This window comes from Tursiops truncatus, chromosome 3, assembly GCF_011762595.2.
Source record: "Tursiops truncatus isolate mTurTru1 chromosome 3, mTurTru1.mat.Y, whole genome shotgun sequence".
In the NCBI taxonomy this organism is placed as follows: Eukaryota; Metazoa; Chordata; class Mammalia; order Artiodactyla; family Delphinidae; genus Tursiops; species Tursiops truncatus.
The window spans coordinates 776,635-800,154 of NC_047036.1; the positions used below are offsets into that span (position 1 = coordinate 776,635).

Consider the following 23,520-nt stretch of genomic DNA (forward strand, 5'->3'; position numbering starts at 1 on the left):
GAAACTAGATGTTTTTTCTTTGCTTCTCAGCATTTTATTATTTTCATGTTTCACCCTGAGGAGACTCGGTAGTCTGCGTGGTGATTTAAAAAAATAGATAAATCAGAGTGAGGTCTTACTCGGTTGCGCCTGACCAGAGCACACGCCCTTCCCAAGGGTTTTACGCTTTAGTAAAATACAAGTGACCTTGAGTAAAACTGCGACAAAATGCATGTAGCAGACAAGGTTCTAGAGGCGTGGAGAAGGCAGAAAACAGCATGACTGACCTGTTTCTGGAAATGCCAGAAACAGGTCCAGGGGTGCTGGGAGCCTGTGGTGGCCGGTGGCGGGTCAGTGGGGTGCAGCTGTGGGGGCCAGGTCACCTCCCCCTGCATGGGGAGCTCTCTGCTTTGGGCAGCAGGTCAGTCCTTCCCAGCAGGGGCACCGCCAGGCCGGCAGCAGGTGGGTGGGGTCAGTCCCGCACTGATTACTCATGATGCGCTTGTGGACTTGGGTCCATCATAAACGCTCGGTCACTCGGACGCTGCAGCAGTGGCAGTGAACGGGCAACAGCCATAAACCCCGGCAGGCGGCCTGCACTCACGCTCAGCTGACCTGGGCTGCGTTAGCACCGAGCCCGTCCAAGGTACGCTTGACGGCACCTGCCACATCACGTGGACCCATCAGGGCCATCCTGGAAGGAAGCTTGGGAACTGCTCAAGGTCATCAAAACGCCGCTTTCCAGCCTCCGTGTCGTCCCCGGGCACAGGGCAGAGAGCCGGCCCCCAGGTCACCCCCTGAGCTGCCCCTCCTGCTGTGGGCCCCACGGGGCTCTGAAGGGCGCAGCCTCAGTGCAGACAGAGCAGGGCAGGCCCGGGCGCTGGCTTCTCCAGGTGGAGGCGCCTCACGGGGACCTGAGGCCGGCTGGACGCGGAGGCGGGGACGCTGACGGGCTGCTGCGAGGGGGGCCCGCTCTCACACAAGCCCCCCGGCACCTCAGATCCTCTTGGTGTCGGCCGAGCCGTGTCCCTGCAGCCTCACCCTTACCCACCTCCTGAGCCCTGACCCTGACGCTGGACCTAGCCAGCCTGTCAGCTCCACCCCGGGGGGGTCACGGCATGGAAGACAGCCCCCAGACCAGCCTCCAACTTCCCTGCCCCCAGCAGCACCAATACCACCTGGAAATAGTTTGATTCACATTCCCAGACCTGCTGGGCCGGAAACGTGTGTGTGGGGGTGGCATCTGTGTGGTCCACCCCCCAGGGGATCACGGAGGCAGCACCTGTGTGGTCTACCCCCCCCCCCAGGGGACCAGGGGTGGCATCTGTGTGGTTCAACCCCACACCAGGGAGCCCAGGTTGAAATCTGCCCCTTGCCTCCAAGCCCCCGGGCTCCCTGGACAAGCTCTGGGGCACTTGGCCATGGCCGGTCAGGGGCTGACCACCGTTCTCCCCGGGTCCTCCACACGGCCCCCCGAGGCACAACCCTTGACCTTGAGCAGAGCCCCATAGGCCCCGGCAGTGCAGGGAGGCCCCCGTGCATGAGGAAGACTCCCGTAGAGACCTTACCCTCGGGGACCCGAGCAGCTCGCCCCTGAAGATCCCCCACTTCCGGGAGGCCCCGTTCCCAGGCCTATCGTGCTCGTCCCCAGGCGCTGTGCCCGAGTCCGGCTAAGCGGATGTGACAGCACGTGACCAAAGGAGCCCCACAGCGGTCAGCACGCAGGCCACCCAGATGACAGAGGGGGGCAGACGGGGTGGACAGCCAGGGACTGCCTGCCTGCGCACGCCCACCTGCCCAAGTCCAGCACGCGGGGACAGGTGAGGAGACAAGCACTCTGGGGGAGGGATGGCGCTGGACTGGGACCCCCGTGCCCACTCCACAGAGCCCTCGGGAAGGAGGGAATCCCACGGTCCACTGAGAAGGTAACGGGCAGAGGAGACGCATGCTCAGGAGGAATCCCGATGTCCTGGACCTCAGACCTTTCTTGTCTGTCCTCTCCCACGTGTCCACAGAGCTTGGCCAGAGCTGGCTGCAGCAGTGGGGGGTGCTGGGCCGGGCCCCATGGGAGCATCCTCTCTGAGCCACCCGCCCCTCCCTCCACATCCCCCCCACCAGGAAGCCCCCTCCAGGCCGAGAACCCACATGGCTCTCGCACCCCAACAGGTGCACGTGTTTGTAATTACAGAACACAGACCTCACCAGTACGCGTTTTAATACAAACTCAGAGAACAGTCGTAAGCTGTGAAACCCATCAGCAAAGGCTCCTTTCACTGGGGTGACAGGGCGGGGGGCAGGAGGGGGTGCAGGAGTGCTATCAGGACGACCTGGGCCGTGTGCTGAGAGGGGACCAGTGGGGAGGGCCCAGAGATGGGGGCGCGGGCGGGTGCCGGGCGTAAGGACAGGCGGGGTCGGAAGCAGGGGCGGGGCCGGCTGGAACCGGGCCTCAAACAGCTGACCGGGCCCTTGGCTTCTGGGGAAGGCGCCACGGGGCGTGAACCGCGGATGCAGCCGGCAGAGGCACCCGGGGCAGGCTCTGCTCCCGAGGTGGGTGTGAACGGCTGGGCTGGGCACTGACTGCACAGGTCGGCAGGAAGGAGCCCACGCCCACCACTCAGCCCCACGTGCCGCCCCGTGCCCTCGCTCCAGACCGGGGCAGCCCCTGCAGCGAGGGGAAGGGGGCGACAAAGGGCCCCCCAGCCCCGTCCAGACGCCTGCCGCCCGATGCCCGGCTCTCCCACCTGCCGCTTCCCGGTGGTCAGCGGCTGGAGAACGGACCCCGTCACGGGAAGGCCACGGCGCGCGGGCCCTGCTTCCCTGAGGACCTGGGGGCTGCCCCCTCCCACCGGGCTCCGGAGCCCAGCCCAGCCCAGTCTGTGAGCAGGGCTGCCGTCAGTCCAAGATGGTCTTAAAGTCTGCGGTCAGGGCCGGGTCGGCTGCTGCCTCCAGGGCGGCCAGAGTGGCCCTCGGGAGCCGCCGGCACAGTCGGGCTCTGGCTACAAGGCAGCGACTGAAGTCAGGCCACCAACCCCCCACCTACGCCCCGGAGAAACCAGAGACCGCCCTTCCCCGGGGCCCGCAGGCACTTACACTGCCAAGCACCCTGCGTGCAGGCGGGATTGGGGTGGGCACCTCAGGAGGGGGAAGCACCCCACCCCTGCCGGGGGCACGAGGACTGTCCGGCAGAGGCCCGAGGGGGATCTGGGTCGGGGGTGCGAGGAAGGACACGCAGGTGGGGGGCTGCAGGGGAGACGGAGGACGAGGACCCGGGGCGGGGTGGAGAGGTGGCGAGACCCGGGTGGTCATGCCAGACCCCTGGACGAGGGAGGGGGCCTGTAACCCTCGGGGCACCCGCACCCTCACCTGGGGGCTCTGAGACCCGCCCACCTGCCCCTCAGACACGGAGGGGCCCCAGCACCGGAGGGCAGGGCCCGCACCTCACGAAGGGGCGCCTGGCACTCCACCCGCGCCTACCTGTCCGCAGCGCCCCCAGAAGACAGCTGTAGGTGACGCGGTGACGAGCTAGCTTGAGTAGAAAGGCGTGCAGGCAGAGCCACTGCGCGGCCTCGGAAGGAAACGGGCCGGAGGCGCCCTTGGCCCCCAGTGACATCCCTGGGGGACACGAGGAGAGGCTGAGGCTCCGCTGGCCCCGCCGCAGCGTTCCTCCCTGGGGATACCAGGGGCCCCAGACGGTGCCCTCCTGCCGGGGTCCCTCCAGGCTGATGGCATGAGTGAGGTCTTGGGGGCGGCGGGGGGGAGACTGGCCACTTCATTTCAGGGGCCACCCGACACGAGCACCAAGGAATTCTGAAAACTGAGACGTTTTCTTCAACTTCTCCAAGAAACCTCCACAAACAGACGTGACGAAGAGCAAAGTCTGTTACACCCAGGACCTCAGAGACACGCACGGCCTGAACCTCAGACAGATCGGGAACGCCCAGGACGAGGCCAGAGGTGCAGACACAGGGGCTGCAGTGCGAGCGTTCAGGTGGGGACGCCCCCGAGGAGGCCGGGCCAAGGAGCGGTGAAGCCAAAGCCGTCGGGCGCGCGGCTGCCGTGGGTGCCCCTCGCTGAGGTGGGCAGGGGTGGCCCGGGGCCTCCTGCGGACCCTGGCCTGGACTGACGCAAGCGCCCAGAGCCCCAGGGGAGGAGGGCCACCAGCTGGCCCCCGAGCACCACGTCACTCTCCAGTCACGTGGCAGAGGGCGGCGAGCTGCTAGCAGGTTAAAGGCGCCCCGACGCCCCATCTCCGCCGTGGCTGCTGGAGAGGCAGGTGCTGCAGTGGCTGCGGGACACGGGGTACCCGGGACGGGCACAGGACGGAGCGTGTGGGCGTGACCCCGATGCCCAGCGCCCCGGGCGACCCCTCGGCCCGCCAGCCATGCCCTGGTCGCCTGTGCACACCTGCGTTCCTGGCTCTCAGGAGGGCGTGGCAGCGGGATGAGGTGTCAGAGATGACCCGGAGGAAAAACGAGGGGTTCCTCCCGACTGGCTGATTAAACGGGAGCTGCAGCACACACGCGTGGAACCTGGGGATGTCAGCTCTGTCAGGGCCCAGCCTCCCCAGGCTGCCTGGGGCAGGGCTCCCTGGAGACCACGGGCGGCAAGCCTGGCTCTGGGTCCCCGAGGCCAGCCGGCGCGGTGAGTGAAGGACGGGGTCCGCCTCCCCAAGGTGGACAAGAGCGGACTCCACGATCACCTGCCCGGCCCTGGTTCTTGGAGGGGGACCGCAGAGCCACCCGAGGGCAGGGAACGTTCCGGAAGGGGCTGGAATGATCGGGAGCCGCATCCCGCCGTCCCTTCCGGGGGCGCCTGAGTGTTCGGGACCACACACGCCTCCTGTGCACTGACTGGCCCTCTGCTCGCCTACCCGCCCCTGCCCCGTGGCCACCCTCCTCCCGCCAGCCCCTCCCGCCGCGGGGACTCGGGCCGCCCCGGCCGCTCGGGCCTCCCAGCACCATCTGGTGCCCGGGAGCAGCGCCTCCAGAGCTGCCACGGGCTCCGCGGAGAGGCGGTTCCGCCGCGGAGACGCACCCGCTGCTTCCTCACGGACCCGGGGGCAGCGCGCTCCCCGGGGCGGGGCCGTCGCCTCCCTCGCGGAGCAGCCACCCGTGGACCCACCTGTAGGCCTGCAGCAGGAATATCTTGTAAACATTTGTGAAAACTGTCTCAAGACTGTTCACCTGGAGTCATAAGAAAAAGCAATGTTGGCGATACCTCTGGTGTTTGAGTTTGTCTTTTGCTTTATTGCCCCATCAAACGGAACGAAAAAAAGGACCATCTCAGTAAGAATCCATCAGTCTCTCCCGTGAAACCCGCCAGGTCCTCACTGGGGCCCCTCAGCAGCTGCGGTGGAGTCAGGCCTGCGGGAAGGACAAGGGGGAGAGCCCAGCCTGGCTGGACGACGGCCTGGGCCCCGCGGCTCCAGCGCTGAGGCCACAGCGGTCCTGGGCCCTACAGCCTGTGAGGAGGGGCCCGGGCGAGGATGGCGGGGCAGCCACGCGGCAGGGTGAGGGCCGGGGGCCCTGGACACACACACGCACACTCACCCACACAGTGCACACCTGCACACACAGGCACAGGCACGCATACCCACACACTACACACCTGCACATACTCGCAGGCACACTCGTTCACACACACGTGAACCTGAGAGTGCACACGTATGTGATGCCTGATGCGCCCCCACACACGTGCACGCGCCCGCACACGGGAACAGACACACGTGCCCCCCCAGGATCTGCGCCGCGCGCGCAGACCTTCCGGTGGCGCCGGCTGCCCTCCGCTCTGCAGCCCCAGCCGCCCACGGGCAACCCGCGCACCTGCAGGTCCAGGAAGAGCCCTTGGCACTTCAGCCGCAAGACCGCCGAGAGTTTGCGACGCATGTTCCTCCCAGGCTTGAAGCCCTGGTTGAAGGTGAGGCTCGCTCTGATCGAGGTCCCGGCGTAACTGCGAGACAGCGTGGGGTTCGTGGAAACACGTGTGTCCACTTCACACTCTGACCGCCACACACGTCCAGCCCATCAGCTGCGCTGGGCCGGAATGGGCGCCAGTCCCCCAAACGGTCACAGCTTCACGGGGAGCCAGACAACCTGGTGGACAGTTCATGACTGACCGGTGTGGTCGGTGCCCGGACACGAGAGGGGGCGGCGGGAGCAGCAGACGGACGCGTGGAACCGCGCGTGGAAAGCGTCTGCACTTGCGTCTTCCCGGGAGCACCCCAGAAAGAGGACCAAGTGCAGCCCTGAGGGCTCCAGCAGAACCGCGTTACCGGCGCAGGACGGGGCACGCCCATCCACCACCGTCTTGACACCTGCGCTTTTTATTCATGAGAAAGCACAGGTTCCTGTGTCCACATGCATCGCGAGTCTCTCTGCGCAAAGCCTGAGGTTGGGCTGTGTGCCCTCAGGCTCAGTGTGGGGGAGGTGGGGGGACGGGCTCTCAGGGGCCGAACTGCATCCCCCACACTCACAGGCTGAAGCCCCGACCCCCGAGACCGTCTGGGGATAAGGCCTTTAAGACGGTGATTAAGGCAAAGTGGAATCATAAAGGTGGGGCCCTAATCCCATGGGACTGGCGCCCCAAGAGGAGACACCGAGGGGCTGGACACAGAGGGTGACCGTGTGGGGCCTTGGGGAGCAGATGCGTCCACATGCACTCACAGGAGAGGCCCCAGGAGAAACTGGCCTGTGACAGCTGGACCTCAGCTTCCAGCCTCCAGGACCGAGAGAAAGGAAAGGTCCGTGGTGTTTTTTGCGGCAGCCTGAGCTGACCGAGGCAGGGACCCAAGACTCTGTGTACAGAGCAGGCCACACGCACGGCAGCCCTGCTCCCCGACGGGCCAGAGGTGACCACGAATCCTGGTGCCCAGTGAGACCACAGGGACCCTTGTCTGGCAGGTCCTGGAAGCTCTGGTTCAGTTCCACACGCTTCCCAGCGGAACACGCTGTGTCCCCGAGTCTGCCACGCGATTTCCTTTTATCAAAAACGCCCAGAAGGTACTTCCCTGGTGGTCCAGTGGTAAAGAATCTGCCTTTCAATGCAGGGGACGCAGGTTCGATCCCTGGTTGGGGAACTAAGATCCCACATGCTGCGGGGCAACTAAGCCCGTGCGCCGCAACTACTGAGCTCGCGCGCCTCGACGAGAGAGCCCGCGTGCCGCAAACTACGGAGCCCACGTGCCCCGGAGCCCGTACGCCACAACTAGAGAGAGAAAAACTCGCACACCACAACTAGAGAAGCGTGCACGCCGCAACGAAAGATCCCGCGTGCCGCAACCAGAAGCGCCCAGAAAACGGCTCCCCCAGAGCCCCTCCCCTAGTGCCCGCCGCTGGCCTCTGCCCCCGCCACGCGGGGGGACGCGCAGAGCTGCGCGGCGCAGCGCTCACCTGGAGTGGTCACAGCGCACCTCCAGGGTGCGGGTGTCCAGCAGTAAACCACACCAGGGGAACAGGCAGTGCGCCGGCAGCTGCAGGGGGGCCGCGCCGCCCAGGCCACCGTCCTCCACGGGGAAGTTCACCACCGTCTTCTGCAGGTTCGCCAGGCAGCCATACTCGGGCACGCCGCGGACCAGGGCCCTGCAGCAGGGGGGCACGTCAGCCACCGGGCAGAGGGCACGCCACCCGCGGGTCTCGGAGGCATAGGTCAGCGTCACCTAATAGCCCGGCGAGGCGGGCGGGGACTGGAGGGCTGGGACCATGAGCCCGCGAGGAAGGCCGGACACAGCCCTGCTCTGGCCTCCAGGCTTCTGCGCAAACAAGTACCAACGATTAGAGGCCAGGGTGGACAGGCCAGCAAGGGCAGAGGCAGGCAGCGGGGAAGGGGAGCACGGAAGGCCCAAGAGCCAGTCCTGAAGGACGAGCACACGCCGGGATGGCCCTCCAGGTAAGACAGGTGGGCGACTGAGCTGACGGGTCGGCTGGGACCCGGGAGACACGGGGCTCGGAGGGCAGGCAGAGTCCAAGGGATGGGTCCTCTCTGTGACGGCCAGCCGATGTGTCCACCTGGCGAGGCTGCGGTCCCCAGGTGTGCACACTCGAGTCTGCGTTAAGACCAGGGGATCTGTAGGTGGGGCTGACACCTGCAACCAGCCGGCTTCAAAGGAGGACACTTCCCAGAGTGGGGCGGGCTCACCCATCGGGGAAGGGCCCTGAGAGCCAAACAGGGGTGTCCTGACTGCGGGGGTCGCCCACTGACTGCAGCCCCAGCACCTGCCCTTCCTGCCACCCGCCCCCGGGTTTCAAACCTGCCCAGCCAGCCCCACCATCACGCGAGCCAGCTCCTTTGCAGCAAGTCTCCTGGACGTGTGCCTGTCTGCTGCGCCCCCTGGTGGGGCCCTACGGACACGCTCAGAGCTACCTCCCTGCCCAGCCCAACGACCACAGAGCAGCGCCGCTCCCAGAACTTCCCATGACAGAGGCGACGACCTCTGCGCTGTCCCTTCTGGTGGCCACTGGACACGTGTGGCCACTGAGCTCTCCAACTGCGGCCGGTGCCCATGCGGACCCGCGTGCAACACGGTTTACATTTGCAGTGTCCTGTGCCGGGGCCACCATAGGGAGCCCCAGAGCATCACAGCGGGCGGACCCTACAGGCTTCAAGCTGGGGTACCCGCTGGCAGACACGGGATCTGTGGCTGCTGTCCAGGTGGGTTTCTCCAAAGGCAGCCCAGCGACCAAAGTGTCAGGCTCGGGGACGGCTTGAGGGCTCAGTTTTGAACTTTCTCCTCCCTTGGAAAACCACGCTTTGAAACAAGCCCCCAGACTCCCGGGACGGATGGGGCACCGTGGCCGCAGCCCGAAGGGTCCCAGGTGCCGGGTTTGCTTTGGGCACCAAACCCATGCGATCCCCACGCCTGGTAACCCCTCCTCCTTGACACGTCTGAATTCCCCGCTCTCGCAGACGCTCTCCGCGGGGAAGCCACAGGTGAGCCGTGCAGGCCTTCCCTCTTCCGTCCCCCGTGGTGCGGAGCGCATAGCCTCTGCTCCGTCCACCACAGCGCATCATGGGCGCAGAACTTCCAAGGAGCCTCTGCAGACCCAGCCCTGCTGCCCGAGCTCCTGCAGTGGCACCTGCGTCCTGACGGCCACGCCAGCGACAGGAGGAAGTGACGGCACTCTGGGCTCTCAGAGCCGCGGGACCACGCCGCGTGACACTCCCCACAGATGTGACGTGTGGGGAGCACGGACGTTCGCACACAGGTCCCACCATCGTATGTGGGCCAAAACGCGCCTGCAGAGACACACGCGTGGGGGCCCTTACCTGAGGAAGGCTTTGGCTCGTGGCAGGTGAGGGGTGACCAGCAGGAAGTCGTCCACGAAGCGCAGGAGAACCCTGGACACGGATTGACCCCGAGATGAGGGGGACCCTGAACGCACTGCTTTACGCCCACAGGCAGCGTCCTCCCACAGGAGCCAACGCTGAAACATTTAATGTCTGTGTTCCCGTGGACACGGATAAAGCGACCTTCTCCACAGAATCGAACCAAAGACTCTGGCTTCTGTGGGATTCGGCTCCAGCTACGGATGCCGAGCAGGGGCCCTGCAGTCGGGCCGGAAGCACACGAGCTTGGCGCTGGTCCGAAGCCCCGGCCACACAGAAGGCCACGTTTACTCCCCACTTGAGGCCTGCTGACCACCTCCTGTGCGCCATTACGAGAAGAAAGGGTGAGGCCCAGCCTACATTCAGGACCAAAAATACGAACAGGCCCCAAGCAAGGCAACGCCCGCCCACAGAGGGTCCGTACCCGTCCCGCTGGATTCCGGGGAAGAGCTCGTTCTCCATGTCTCCGTAGCAGAAGCTGCAGAGCAGGGTGGACAGGATGGAGCCCTGGGGGACCCCCTGACACTGGACGTAGGACCTGGGGGGCAGGACGCGGTTAGAAGGTGGGCCAGCCACGGTGGGCCTCCTGCTTACGTCGTAAACACACGCACAGACGTGGAGCACAGACACACATGCACACGCGTGCCCACGCCGCACCCGCCTGGGGGACATGAATCAAGATTTATCACGCTCCCGTGCCACGACCCCTCTCCACGAAGGTCACAGCGGGTGGCGGTGCCCCTGGGGAGGAGCCAGGGGCCACAGGCGTGGCCTTTCCGGTGGAGAACGTCCCCTTCCCCCCCCCCCCCCGTGCCATTTACACGCGCGTGCAGACGTGTTCCCTTTGGCAAAATTCGCCCCGCTGTGCAGTCGGCACGTGTGCCTCCCCAGGGTGTACGTGTTTTTTTATATTTTAACGTGATTATCTTTCAGCAAGTGCTGTAATTACTGAGAATATAATGATAATGAAAATACACCCTTTAACTAGAAAGCTTCCTGAGCATGGCCCACGGTTAACGACCTCCGAGAAGGCCCCGCGGTCCAGGCTGACCTCTAACGGCCGTGGCCGTGAGCCCGGAGCCTCCGGGGCCACTGCTCTCCTCGGTCGCACACGGGGTCCCGCTCAGGCACTCGCCCAGGCCGGTTTGGCTCCGCACGCGTTGAAAAAGTTATCTGCCGGCTCCTGAACGCAAGGACTTCCCACAGCCGTGGGAGCCTTGCTCTGTCACCCGGCGCACGGCCGCAGTGCCTGTCCGCGGCCGGTAAGGGGGAGCCGCGGGGTCCGGACTCACCTGCCTCCGATCCTGACCACGTGGTTGTGGACCAGGCGTAGAAAGAGCTTGAAGAGGCTGCCGCCGGCCTCGTTCAGGGAGCAGCTCTGCGAAGGCAGGCGGGCGTTCACCAGCGTGGATGCCGCCCTGGGCCAGCCGGACGGCTCGCGGTGGGGGCCCCGGACCCAAAGGAAGGCGTCTGGTGTCTGGGAGCCTCACATCGTGGCAGGGTCGCCCCGAGACTATCGTGCACAAGGCACGGGGACCGCGAGGGCCGACCCGCTGCTGGCAAACCTGGCTTTGGGACACTCTGCTCACACGAGGCAACAGGTCGCTCGATGGGTAGCTCGAGGCGGGTCTACGGGGCAAGCCCTTTCTTGTCCTCCTAGAGGGAGGGGGCTCGCCTTCGGGTGACCTCGAGGCCAAACTGCGAGCGAAGATGTACGGCAAATCTCAGAAGAGCCGCGGGCAGGCGGCAGAGGGTGCGTGAGGCCCAGAAGAGGGAAAATGCGGCCAAAGGTGGGTGCAAGTCTCTGCCAGCCACAGAGGGTGTGCACGGCTGCCCCGGACTGACCTGCTCGATGACCACGGCGTCCCTCAGTGAGCCCGCTGCCTGCAGGCGCTCCACGAACTGTCTCATGTAAGGCTGGAGGTCCGTGAAGGTGGACACCTGCTGGCCGGGAAGGCGGGGTGAGGCGAGCGGACGCCCCCCCCCCCCAAGCCCCGATAGCAAGGGCACACTCAGAACGGGGAACAGAGCCTGGGAGGCCCCGCCCTGCAGCTTCTGTGGTGCCCCTGTCATGGCCGCTACGACCAGGGATGAGATGCAGAGCACGGCCGCCTGGAGATGCTGGGGAGGCGGGATGCAGGCGGGCTGGGGTCTCAGTCCTCGGGGTGCATCCCACCTTCACCCCGACTCCTCCCCAAGGCCTGCATCCACCGTGGGAGGTGGAGCCCGAGCAGAAAATGGGGGCTCTGAGGCTGAAGATGCTGGGGTTCAGAGCCACGAAGTAGCTGGGACTGAGGGGCAGTTCCCGGGGGAGGGGCTGCAGAGAAAACACCCTGAGCAGCAGGCGCCCCTGGAGCCACGCCGAGTGGGGCTGAGGGAGCCCAGCCCCTCCGAGGGGACCACACTGGGGAAGGGCCGAGTGAGGGAGACCAGGCACCACTGTCTAGAATGGACCCGGCTCCACCGCTGCCAGGAAAACACCCCCCACTCCGGAGAAAAGCTCGCAAAACCCTTGTGTTAAAAGCCCTATTTACAGAGTGTGGCACGCCGGGAAAAAATCCCAGAAGCCATAGAATAGGCCTGTGTGACCAAAACCACCCACAAACCAGCAGAAACAGACACGACAGAAACCTGCCTGCAGGCGAGCTGGTATCACTCAAGATAACACTGCTAACAAAACAAAGACGGAGGATGTAACCAGAGCCCTGGAATCTGTGAGCAAATTCACACGGATTTCTAACACTGAAAAACAGGCTGGCTAAAATTAAAAATTTCATAAATGGGTTTAAAATCAGAGACAGAAAAGAGCAGGTGAGTGAACCAGAAGACAGGTCTATAAACGCGCAGATTCCAGCAGAGACGGAACATGTTAAAGCGGCAGCGCAAGAATTAACTCAGAACAGACCCTGGACTGAACGCCGGCTCTAGCGAGAAACATTCCAAAGGAGCATCAGGGTCAGGCAGCCGGGCAGGCGCGCCGCTCGAGCACAACACGGCTTCAGCCCCGCCCCGCGGATACGCTGGACCCCTCAAAACAAAAGCGTCTGTCTGTGGAGACTCCACTTGCAAAAGAAAAGGCGAGACAGGCGAGAAGGCGCCTGGGAGCCCACAGCTGCCCAAGGACTTGTCCCCAGAGCGTGGGAAGGTCCCCTAAGATGGATGACCAAGGAGACAGCCTGGCAGCACCGGGGAGATGGGATGGGCACCCCACGAGAGGACACAACCACGTGGCCAGTACACAAGGTGCCCAGAACCGGATCTCCCCAGACCGAGTCCCACAGACAGGACCGCGCTGCCCCACCGGGCGGCTGCAGCCCTGGTCCCTCGGTACCGCCAATACCGCCGCCAGGGCCGCCTGCAGCCGCGCTGGAACCTCTTGGGCAACATCTCCTAAAACTACACAAGCCTGGAATCCGCCCACGGCAACGAGGACTTTGTTTTCCAAACGGCACATCCTGGAGATGCTGGCAGCGGCCTCACTCACGTCCAAAGAGGAACCGGCAAACGCCCACCCAGCGGAAGGCGAAACCTCACCGCGCACGGTGACCGCGGACGGAACACGGAGACGCTGCTCTGGGCGGCTGGACCCCAGACGCGGCGGAAACCGGACAGGAGGGCAGAGTTTCCCTGATTTCACATTACAGAGTTAGAGACAAGCGAGCATGTCGCCGTGCTCGGGGTAGGAGAGGTGCCCCCGGGGGCGGGAGGGAGTCCCGCGGGCGCTGCTGTTCTGGGCCGTGAAGCGGAGAAGACGTCATCCCTGTCCACAAACCCAAGATCCTGCGTCGCACACTCAGGACTCGCAAACCATGCTCACCAGCGCCTTGTGCCGGGGTCTTCACACGTGCCTTTTCCAAGAACTTCTGGGGGAATTCCGCCCCCCCCCACGCCTCCAGTACACACGCTGTTTCGGCCGGGGTGGGGTGGGGAGGTGGTCCAAAAGCCTTCCCGACAAGTGCTAGGAAACCCCCCACCTGATGGCCTCGGGCTCAACTGAATGCCCTTGTCCCCTCCCAGCCCTGCCTGGGCCGGAGGCCCCAGGTGGCTGCGGCGAGGGGCTGCCCTTCCACCCTCAACCCACTGCGCCCACACGGACAGCAGCGCGGCCCAGGAGTCCCGGGCGAGGCGCCCTGTGGCACCTCCCCGCCCATGGAGCACACGCGGCCCTGCTGCGTGGCCGCTGGGACACCACGGAAACACGCGTGGCTCTGCTGCCACCAGGGTCCCTCCTCTCTGATCAGCCCGCTGTGTAGTCGGGGCCCTGCGGCTGTGAAGGGGCAGCGGGAGGACAGTAACCGACGGGAACACCAAGAGTGAAATGACGACCGCGCGTGCGCATGCGCGAGGGGTGGGGGAGGAGGGCCTGCTGCGCATGCCCACGCCCACGCCCACGCCCACCACCACCACCACCACCACCACCACTACCACCACCACCACGGCGCATGCCCCTCCCGCAAACCGCGCCTCCCGCAGACCACGCCCCCCACCACCCAATGCACGCCTCCCGCAGAGCGCGCTCCCCAGCACCGAACACACCCCAGGTGGGGCTTACGTGTCTCTTGAAGGACTTCCGCACGTGTCCGCGGGCAGTCCTCTGGACCACGGCATACTGGCGCACGCAGTACGAGTTCTCATGAGGCCGGATCACGTTGGCTATCACCTCCGCCAGCCTGTCCTGGGGGAGCGCGTCGTACGCCCCCGCCACGTCCACCTACATGGGAACCGAAGTGCCTGAGGACGCGCTCACCTGGGCCCCGAGTTCCCGGTCCCTCTGGTTCTGACCTGCGGTCAGCAAACCCTGGGGTGAATCGTACACCAGGGGACTGGGGAGACCCTGGCCCCCCCCACACTGTCTCGTCCCCGCCCCCCACGGGGCTCTCGCTGATACCCACTTCCCCCGGACTCTAAGCACCCTCGGGGCGGGTCTTCGCCCCTCTCTCTGAGCTGCAAGCTGATGACCAGGGTACCAGGGCACCCGGCGCTGGGGTGTGAGCAGGTGTCTCCTTCCCTGAAGGAGCTCCCGTGGAGCTGGGGTGCAGTCACGGAGTCCACTCCACAGGGGAAGGCACAAAGCCTCGGCCCCGGGGAGCCAGACACCCCCAAATGGAGATGGGGTTCCCTGCCCTCCCGCACACAGAAGAATCTGTGGGATGTGGACGCGGCTCCCCCAAGGGGTGACTCGTTCTGGCAAACACGGGACTGCAAAAGGCTGGCCACTCCCCACACCGGCGGGGGCCTGAGGCGAGGGGTCACCCGCAGGGCCGGTGCCCTTGGTGGGGGGCGGGAATCGGGCGCCCACCTTGACGAAGTAGAGAGGGGCCACCGGGCCCCGGGCCCGCAGGGGCAGCACGAAGGCCTGCCAGGCCCTGTAAATGTCGTCCATGCCCAGCACGGAGGCCCCCAGAAGGCCGGGGCGCCTCAGCCGCTCGTAGTTTAGCACGGCGAACAGGGTCTTGACCTGGGAGGTGAGATGCTGGACCTGCAGGCCCAGCCCAGGACGACCAGTGTCACCAGAGGGGCCCCAGACCAAGGGGATGTGGGGTCAGACAGCCCCCGGGACGAGAGGCAGGCCCCCGCGCTGTGCCGCCGCCGCCACCACCCCCGCCACCCCCGCCTCCCTCGGACCGCAGAAGGGCCAGATGGCTGCCCCCCCACGCCCACCCCGGACCCCAGGGTCTCCCCAGGACCCGTCCTGGGGTCACGGACGCCACGTGTGGAAAAGGCAAGTAGCCACACCCTTGGTCCCCTCTACTTACCTGGTCCCCCCACCCAGCGAAGAGGGGTGCTGCCTCCTGGGGGGCCCCACCTCCTAGGGGACCCCAGCCCCACTGGGCGAGCACTTTGTCTTCGCTCATGGACCAAACCCCCATCAGCAGCGACAGCTTCTCTTTCTCACTAACGGTAGAATCACCCCCAAATCACCCCCAAATCCTACAGGGAGGCGCATGGAAGGGGTCAGAGCTGCTGTGAGGCAGAGGTGCCGTGGCGGGGGGAGCAGTCACGGGGGCTCACCATGGGGGTGAGGTCCTACGGGGGTCCTCGGGACCCTGGCAGGCTGGTGACAGCTAGCGCATGGTCCCTCTGCCCCGGAGAGCACACCGTGCCCACCCCCGGAGGATTGCAGGGGCCAGGGGCACAGAGGGTTCCCAGAGCCCATCCAGCACCTCACAGGACTGGCCTTCCCGGGAGCTCCTCCTCTGGGCCCGGGAACCCCCACCCACGGCACCCCACCATTCCACGGCCTCACTGGGGCTGCCAGCCCCCCGAGACCCTGACTACAACCACCAGGCCTGGGGTTCAAAGGCACTTTGCCTAAAAGCGGCACAAGCGGCGACCTTCCTGTCTCTGTGCGACCTCCCGGCTCCCACGACGTCGCCCATGTTCACGATGGGCCGCAGCCCGCTGGGCTTGGGGACGAAGCGGAGCTTGGACATCGGCAGAGCCGGCCTGTCCTCCTGGAGTCGCCTGACATCTGCCTCGGATAGCTCGCGGAGCTGCACGCGCTCTAAGTGTTGTCTGAAACAGAGGTGCCCGTGGGAAGCCGGGGCGGGCAAGCATGGCAGCCGCCAGTGCCCGTGAAGTCGGCAGAACCCATGCCCAGCACCCCAGACTTGTGGCGTGGCCGGGCGTCAGCTGGAGGCCCCTCCTCGGCAGGGCCGGGACACCCAGTTCCCGGTGGACGGAGCCCCGGCTGGTGTAGGCCGGGACCCGTGGGCCAGAGAGCCCGCCCTCCTCTACACAGAACGGGCAGGGAGTGCTCGGCGCGGCCCCCGAGGAACAGAAATGTCTCCCCATGGGCCTGCTAGCTCCTTGTTACCTGTGACCTTCAGCCTTTACCCCAAAACCACCCACAGGGAGGGCCTGGGTGGCCCCTGCCTCCTGGCCGCTGGGCTGAGGATGCTCCCTGGGCTGGTGGCCCCAGGGGTGAAGCGTGGTTCCAAGCACAGCCCCTCATGGGATTCAAACACCCACCAGGCAGGGGTCGGGCCCCACGGGCCCCACAAGGACAGCCTAAACGGCCGCTTTGGGTCACATGGCATGAAATACTTAAATGGGGCGCCTTCGCTCAAGACCACGATCAAGACGTCCAGAGCCTCCCCCCACCAGACACAGGAGGACACGGGCCCCAGCACGTGCGCCCAGGGACCCCGGCCCGGCTCCCTCCACAGACGTCCTAACGCAGGGCACGGCTCTGGCGCAGATGCTGAGCTCTCTGACACTGGGAGCCTCGGCCAGGCCCAGCCCGTGTCTTTCGGGCTGTCACCCCATCCATCCTGGCTGGTCCCAATCCAGCTGACACCTGCCCAGTCTTTCCAAATGGACATGAGACAGTCAGTGAGCAGTTGAGACAAATCTCATGGCCACCCCGCGGCCATCCAGCCCCCGGGAGGCCTGCTTCACGGCAACGCCTCTGCCCCAGACGCGCCCCACTGCACGGCGTCAAATAGGCGGGTCTGTCATCTGTGTCATCGTCCGTTCCGTGCGGATTAAACAGCTCCGGGCCCATGTGCCGGGGGAAGTAAGCGGCCCGCCCGTACTGTTTCAGTCCAGACAGACTCCTAGACCCCACAGGCCATCCAGCCCAAGCCCCCGGCTTTCGGGTAAGAAGGGGCTTGCAGGAGTCCGTGACGAGGGCGGGGTCCCTGAGGAGCTGGCCGAGGAGCCCTGGGCAGGGAGAGGCCGTGGTTCCCCATGGCCGTACCTGATGCCGACGCTCTGCAGCTGGCTCCAGACGCGCTTCCGGAAGAAGAAGAGCCGGTTCTTCTGGAACGTGGTCTCCGTGACATAGAAGAACGCCCTGAGCACCTCGACCACGTACGCACCCATCAGCCAGCACAGGAACCTGGCCAGGACGGCCTCGCGCAGACGGTGCTCGGCGGCCGGGACGCAGCGAGCCCCTGGGAGGAGAGAGGCCGGTGCTCACCCCGCGTGCTGCCTGAGCGGCCCCTCGGGCCTGGACGGCTGCACATGCGGCCCACGTGCCGTGACTCGGAGCCTCGGCAGAGGAGAACGCGGGTATCTCAGCAACGACGCGTCCCCCATTGCATGTTTAAGTGACGATGTTGGAGCACCGGGCTTTGATAGAAGACGTCTTTGAGTTAGTTTCACCTTTCCTTCTTTACTTTCTTATTGGGGCCACGGAAAATCTGAAATGTTGTATGTAGCTCACGTTAGGTTTCTACTGGGCGGCGGTGACGTGGAACGTCATCATCTGTCCCCTTTATACACAGGCTGGAGGAAGCAGAGACGGCTCTCCACACGGGCGACGCGTGCAGTTGAGGCTGGCGTGCATCGCCCCCGGGGGGCAAGAGCCAGAAACACCTGGGCCTTTCCAGGCTGAACACCGCGGGCAAGCAGACACGGCCACACACCAGGGACGCCCGACGCCGCGGGGCTCCGGACCCAGCCGCGGGCCAAGGTGAGCGCACTCCCCTGCGGTCATCTGCATTTTACTCTGTGCACTCGGAAACGTCTCCAGCAGAGGTGCATCTCGAGAGCTGTCACCAGGCTGCCAGGGGGGCCTCACTGCGGACAGAGCCAGGGCTTTACCACCCGTAAACGGCATGAAAGAAACACAGAGGAGAAGAAAGGGGCCCCAGAGGCAGGACAATGAACAGTGAGCAAGGAGAAGAGAAGGGGGATGAAGCTACATAAACATCGGCTGTAGAAGCGGTACCAGCAGCATCTAACTTGGGACACAACTGGGTTAGTGGAGGGAACAGCTCAAGTGTGATCTGGTTCGAACACGCAAGGCCCTTACACGGTTCCCAAGGTAACCAACCACCCAGAGAGCGTAAGTGGAGAATACAGAGCTAACACTGGAAGCAAACCCAACGCACGCACACCCACGTGAGAAAATGCACGTCAGGAAACGAGGAATAACAACGCGGAAGAGGGGGCCACGGTGCAAGGTGAAAACTGCATCCACACTCGCCTATCATCACAGGAAATGAAAAAAAATCACTCCCGGTAAGTGGTAAAGACTGTCAGAATGGATTGAAAATAAACGGAAAACGTCAGCTCAGGGCTTCCCTGGTGGCGCAGCGGTTGAGAGTCCGCCTGCCGATGCGGGGGATGTGGGTCCGTGCCCCGGTCCGGGAAGAGCCCACGTGCCGCGGAGCAGCTGCGCCCGTGAGCCATGGCCGCTGAGCCTGCGCGTCCGGAGCCTGTGCTCCGCGACGGGAGAGGCCACAGCAGTGAGAGGCCCGCGTACCGCAAAAACAAAAAAAAAAAAAAAGAAAAAGAAAAGTCAGCTCAGTGCTGTTGTTAAGACACTTAAACCACGAACAAGTTGAAGATAAAAACTAAATAATGAAAAACGACACAAGCAGGAAATACTAACCAATGGGAAGGCGGGTAAACGCACTTTATGGTAAAAAGAGCCACTAAACATTCATGGGGAAGATTAAGGCTAAAACGTGCCGGCGGCTCACAACCGGCGGGCAAGCAGGAAAGGACACGCCCACCCCCTGGGGCCGGGTACCCTCCGCGCCGCGGCATCCGGAAGGACACACGTTTTGCACGGCACCCGACGTGGTGGCCGCAGCACCAACCCCGCCTGCAAACACACGGGAACCACTCGTGCTAACGCCACACACGGGACCAAGCCGGCCTCCGCGGGCTCCAGGCCACCGCGGTCCTGCGCACCCGCACGTGGCTGAGTCAGAAATCAACCGTAAAAGGCAATTTAAAACTGCCACACGTTCGGAAAATAAAACATAACCGTCCAAATAACTCCAAGATCAATGGAGCCATCACAGTAGAAACAGAAAACACAGAAAAGCGGCCGATCGAAACACGGGGCAGCTACTGCGGGGCTGGGGAAATGCACAGCCGGGGAGGGAGTCGGAGGGGCGGCAGGTGACTGAGGAGGAGAGAGGTGGGGAAATTAGGAGCGGCCGACACCCCGCTGAGACGTCAGAGCCACGTCTCAGGTCCATGGGGCTCAGGGGCGGGAGGGGGAACGCTCCCACCCGCAGCTCAGGAAAAGCAACCGTGGTCGGATGTAGGCGGACAGGATGGGCCACCCAGAAGCTAAGGCAGCGAGCAGGAATCCTTCTGGTGATGTCTCTAGTGACACGTGGCCCCAGATGTGGACAGCCCGGTTGTCCGGCCTCCGGGGCTGGGGATCAGGGAGCAGACAGGTATCAGTGGGCAGCATGGTAGGCACGACAATGGCCTCAACGGAGGCAGAGGAGGCTGGCGCTGTGGACGGAGTGCCTGGCCGGCACGGAGGAAGGGCAGCATTCCGGCAGGAGAGGGTGGAAGAGGCGACCTCGGAGAGCCGCAGCTCAGAGCAGCATTTATTCAGCCAGTGGGCAGAAGGCGTGGCCGAGGCCATGGAAAGGAGCAAATGACCAGGGGCATAGCTCAGGTGAGCAAAGGCCCAGTCGCCTGGGAAAACACCACCTCCTCAGTGCCTGCAGCTCGAGGGGCACAGGGACCCCATCTGAAATCGGGGCCAGAGCACAGAACTCAGAGCCTCCTTCCACAAAGCAGGCTGGGGCCCCACGAGCACAGAGGCGTCAGGTGAGGGCCTGGGCTCCCAAGCCCGCCTCCTGGAGACTCATCCACAGCGTCCCACGTGCAGGGAGCCGCTGGTCAGGGGGTGTAAAAGTCACGCAAGATGCAAAGTTTCTGGAGATCCGCTGTAGGACACCGAGCGTGCAGTGCGCAGTACTGTGCTGTCCACTTCAACGTTGTTTAAGAGGGCAGGTCTCATGTTACGTTCCCACAATTAAAAAAACATTTTTTTAAACCAAGTTGCTGAAGGTCACCCTGACTGTCCGCGTCACCTGCCCCGGGGTCTCTTGGGGAGCCAGAAAGGGTGTGCCCCGGCTGCACCTGAGGCCACCACAGCCGCGATCTTTGGGGCCCCCACCCCGGGGACTGTCACACGCATGGGGGAGGCGGGGGGCAAACCTGGCTCTCACAGACGACTTCCTTCTAGAAGTCAGGATCATCTCAGGAGCGTGGGGAGAGCAGGGAGGGTGCTGGGCCTTTCACTCCTGGCTCCGCCCTGCCAAGGAGGGTGCTGACCCAGGCGGGGCTGACAGTGGCTGGGCCGGAGGAAGCCCAACGTCAAACCCAGAACACCACAGTGGGAGGGACACGGCAGGCTCAGCTCCACAGAAAATATCCTGCCGGCGCCCACAGTGGCTGCCCACTGCCCTGAGACAGCGGTCGGCGTCCTGATGCTCCCCTTTGGCCCCTGGTGGCGCTGGGGCCTTGCTCAAGGACACGGTCTTTTCACTCCTCCCACCTGCCTGGCCCCGACCTAGCAGAGGCACAATTAGAACTCGCATCCGGATCCCGTGGGGCTGACCAGATCCAGCGGGAACCGAGGAGCCGCACCTCCCAACCCCATAAGCGGGGTTCTGGGTCCAGCCCCCGTTTCTATCAGCGGGGCCACGCCAAGGCGATAAACCTTGACGTCAAAAAGGGTTCCGAATGACCCGCAGACACGCCCACGGGACCTCCTGTTGACCTCCGTCTGTTGGCGCAGCCCTAGACCACGTGTCCCGCCTGCTCACCGCCCCTCCCCATCGCCCAGAACCCGCCTGAGCCCATGAACGTCCGGAGATTTATGCGAACTGGATGGGGGGAGAGGGGGACAGAGGCAGAGAACCCGGAGGGAGCCACCCGACAGCCACCAAGAAGCCCCCTGCCCCCCGAGCGAGGTACGGAGGAGGCCCTGCCGCACTCGAGGTCCCGAGGGCGGGGTCCTCACCTGGGCTCCCGCGCAGCCAGGCGCAGTCCTGCACCTTCATCTTCCAGGTCAGCTCCTGCGGTGAGAGCTTGCCGTGCTTCCCCAGAGAGAGGAGCTTCTTCACATTCCTCAAGAAGCGGCGCTCGTTGTGCCGGGAGCCCCAGAGGCCTGCGGGCACCAGCCGGCGAAGGCAGGCCCGCAGGAGGCCGTACACCTGCCAGGGGCTGCTGTGCTGACGCAGCAGCTGGACCAGGCGGCGCGAGCCCGCGTCCCCCTCGGGGGTAGCGGCCGGCCTCTCCCCGGAGCGGGCGCCCACTCCAGGGCTCTCCTGATCGCCTGGCCCCGCCGGGGTGGTGGAGGCCGGCAGTGGGCAGTGCGCCCTGAGAAGGGCGCCGTAGGGGCACCGCACGTGGTTCTCAAGCAGCTCCCGAAACAGGGGCCTCATCCGCCAGTAGCGCGCGGGCAGGCGGCGCATCCTGCGCGGAACCCCTGGTGGCCGGGGCTTAGAGCCCAGAAAGATGGTCTCCACGAGTCTCTGGGCCCCCGCCAGGCTGGGAGGCAGGGAGCAGAGCAGGAAGGAGCGGCGCAGCCGTTCTTTGCTACCCGAGCAGTAGAGGAACTGCTTGGTCTCAGCCCACGTTCGGGGACCGGGCTCGCCCTGGGGATGTGACGGCCGCCAGGATGGGGAGCGAACACCCCCCTCGCCGCCCACCAGCGGGAAGGGGCGACGGGTCCTGGGCACGTTGCCCTCCTGAGACTTGGCTTCCGCGGCGGCTCTGGTAGGTGTCATCACGCGGGGATCGCTGTCGCTCCGCCCAGGCGCCCTGCCCAGGTGGGCCCCGGGCGCCTGCCCTTCGGTACCACGCTTGGGCTCCAGGCCATGCCTCTGCTTCTTGGCTGGAGGCGGACGGCCCCCCGCGCCGCCTCGACGCCGCCTCGTGCCCTTGGCCGGCAGCTCCCGGGGTCCCCCCGCCTCCCCGTCGCCGCCATTCCTGGCCTGGCGCGTGAGTCCGAGGCCACTCCGGGTTCCGCCCGCGCGTCGCGTGGGCCGCGCCGCGGCGGCGGTGCAGAGGTCATAGAGCGGCGGCCCGCACACCTGGTAGGCGCAGCTGGGGGGCACCAGCAGGTAGAGTGCGCAGCGCGCCAGCAGGTGGGTGAGCACGTCATCGCCCACGCGGCGCAGCAGCAGCCCCCACGCGCCGCTGCCGCGCAGCGTGTCCGTCACCGTGTTGGGCAGGTAGCTGCGCACGCTGGTCGTGAAGGCCACGGGCGGCCCGCCGCGGGCCCCGTCCAGCAGCGCGAAGCCGAAGGCCAGCACGTTCCTCGCGCCGCGCTCACAGAGCCTCTGCACGACCCTGGCCACCAGCTCCTTCAGGCAGGACACCTGCGGGGCAGGGCTCCTGAGTCGCTGGGGACGCAGGTACGTCCTTCCCCACCCCCTCCACCACCACCGCGGCGAGCCCGACCGGAGTCCCCGGAGGCAGCCCACCTGGCGGAAGGACGGGGCGGCAGGAGGCGGCTGCGCATCCCAGGGCACGCACACCAGGCACTGGGCCACGAGCGCGCGAAAGGCCACCGGGTCCCCGCGCCGCACGAGCCGCCGGTCCTCGGGCCCCAGGCGCCGCACGAAGGTGGCCAGCGGCAGAACCTGCCGGTAGCGGTCCCGCAGCAGGGCGCGCACCGCCCGGCACCTGGGCGCGCGCGGCATCTTCGCAGCAAGGGGGTTCCGCGCGGAGGAAGGGGCGGGGTCGGGAGGAGGAAGGGGCGGGGTCGCGGGAGCCCCGCAGCCCCGCCCTTAGTTCACCCTGCGGGCCGCGGGTGTGGCCCCAGAGGTGTTTGCGCCCAGGTGCCTCGAGGACCTGCTCCGACCGCGCAGCTGCTCCGCGCAGTGTCCCCACCCACACGCCGTGACCCCTCCCAGGGCGCAGGGGTCTTGCGAGGGTCGCACAGAGGAGAGGCTCTATGGTACCGAGGGAGGGGGCCATAACGTGAGGTCCCTGGGGGACCTGGTGCATTCTGCGCCCCCGCGGAGCGGGTCGTTCTGGTGTGTTACTTTCTCACGTGGGCTGTGACCGGGCAGTGAGGGATGCTTTGGGGTCCAGCAGGGGCTCATGGCAGCGAATTTGTAATGATGTGCAAAGAAGAGAATGGACCACCGCCCCTGCCCCGCGGGCCTGGGGAAGCCAAGGCAGCAGGCGCACCCTGGACCTGGACCGGCACGCGGTGGGGCTCCTGGAGCTCTTTCCCGGCTCCGGCGGCTGGCAGTGGTCAGCAGGCAGCGGTCGGCGGGCAGTGGTCAGCAGGCAACAGCGGCACTGCCCCCACCGGCTTGGTCTCCCTGACCCCAGGCTGTAGTTTCTCTTCTTGAGTTCTTCTGTGATCCCCACCAAAACCAAAAATCCTCGAATCCGTTCCCTATGAATCACCCACCTGATGGGTTGGGCAAAGGAAGGGGAGAAGTGGAGCCGCAGCCTCCCTGGGCACCACCTGCAGGCTCCTGGCACCTGCCC

The 23,520-nt window shown here is 65.4% G+C and overlaps 1 protein-coding gene across 8 annotated transcripts; it reads right to left on the reverse strand.

The window, feature by feature from the left end:
• Positions 1 to 2,177: 2,177 nt before the first annotated feature.
• On the reverse strand, positions 2,178 to 22,747 carry TERT (telomerase reverse transcriptase). 8 transcript variants are annotated; one of them, XM_033852736.2, is made up of 16 exons: positions 22,500 to 22,747; positions 21,032 to 22,394; positions 17,003 to 17,198; positions 15,636 to 15,816; positions 14,600 to 14,779; positions 13,853 to 14,011; positions 11,146 to 11,241; positions 10,593 to 10,678; positions 9,725 to 9,838; positions 9,241 to 9,312; positions 7,368 to 7,556; positions 5,802 to 5,928; positions 5,101 to 5,162; positions 4,384 to 4,508; positions 3,454 to 3,591; positions 2,178 to 2,975 (listed from the first exon to the last, which is right to left on the reverse strand). In XM_033852736.2, the coding sequence occupies exons 1-16, from the start codon at positions 22,716 to 22,718 to the stop codon at positions 2,872 to 2,874; spliced, it is 3,411 nt and encodes a 1,136-aa protein (XP_033708627.1). In that variant the 5' UTR covers positions 22,719 to 22,747; the 3' UTR covers positions 2,178 to 2,871. The 8 variants fall into 8 exon arrangements, with proteins under 8 accessions (XP_033708627.1, XP_033708625.1, XP_033708626.1 ...); XM_033852734.2 differs by having other exon boundaries at positions 3,454 to 4,264; XM_033852735.2 differs by lacking the exon at positions 2,178 to 2,975 and adding an exon at positions 2,982 to 3,180 and having other exon boundaries at positions 3,454 to 4,237.
• Between the last annotated feature and the right edge of the window lie 773 nt (positions 22,748 to 23,520).

Coding starts and splice junctions, on each gene's coding strand:
- TERT (XM_033852733.2), bottom strand. CDS start 22,718: ATGCCGCGCGCGCCCAGGTGCCGGGCGGTGCGCGCCCTGCTGCGGGAC. Junction 17,199..21,031: donor CTGGCTGCGCGGGAGCCCAG/GTGAGGACCCCG, acceptor CTCTCCTCCCAG/GGGCTCGCTGCGTCCCGGCC. Junction 4,509..5,100: donor TTCCTGCTGCAGGCCTACAG/GTGGGTCCACGG, acceptor TGACATCCCCAG/GTTCCACGCGTGTGTGCTGC.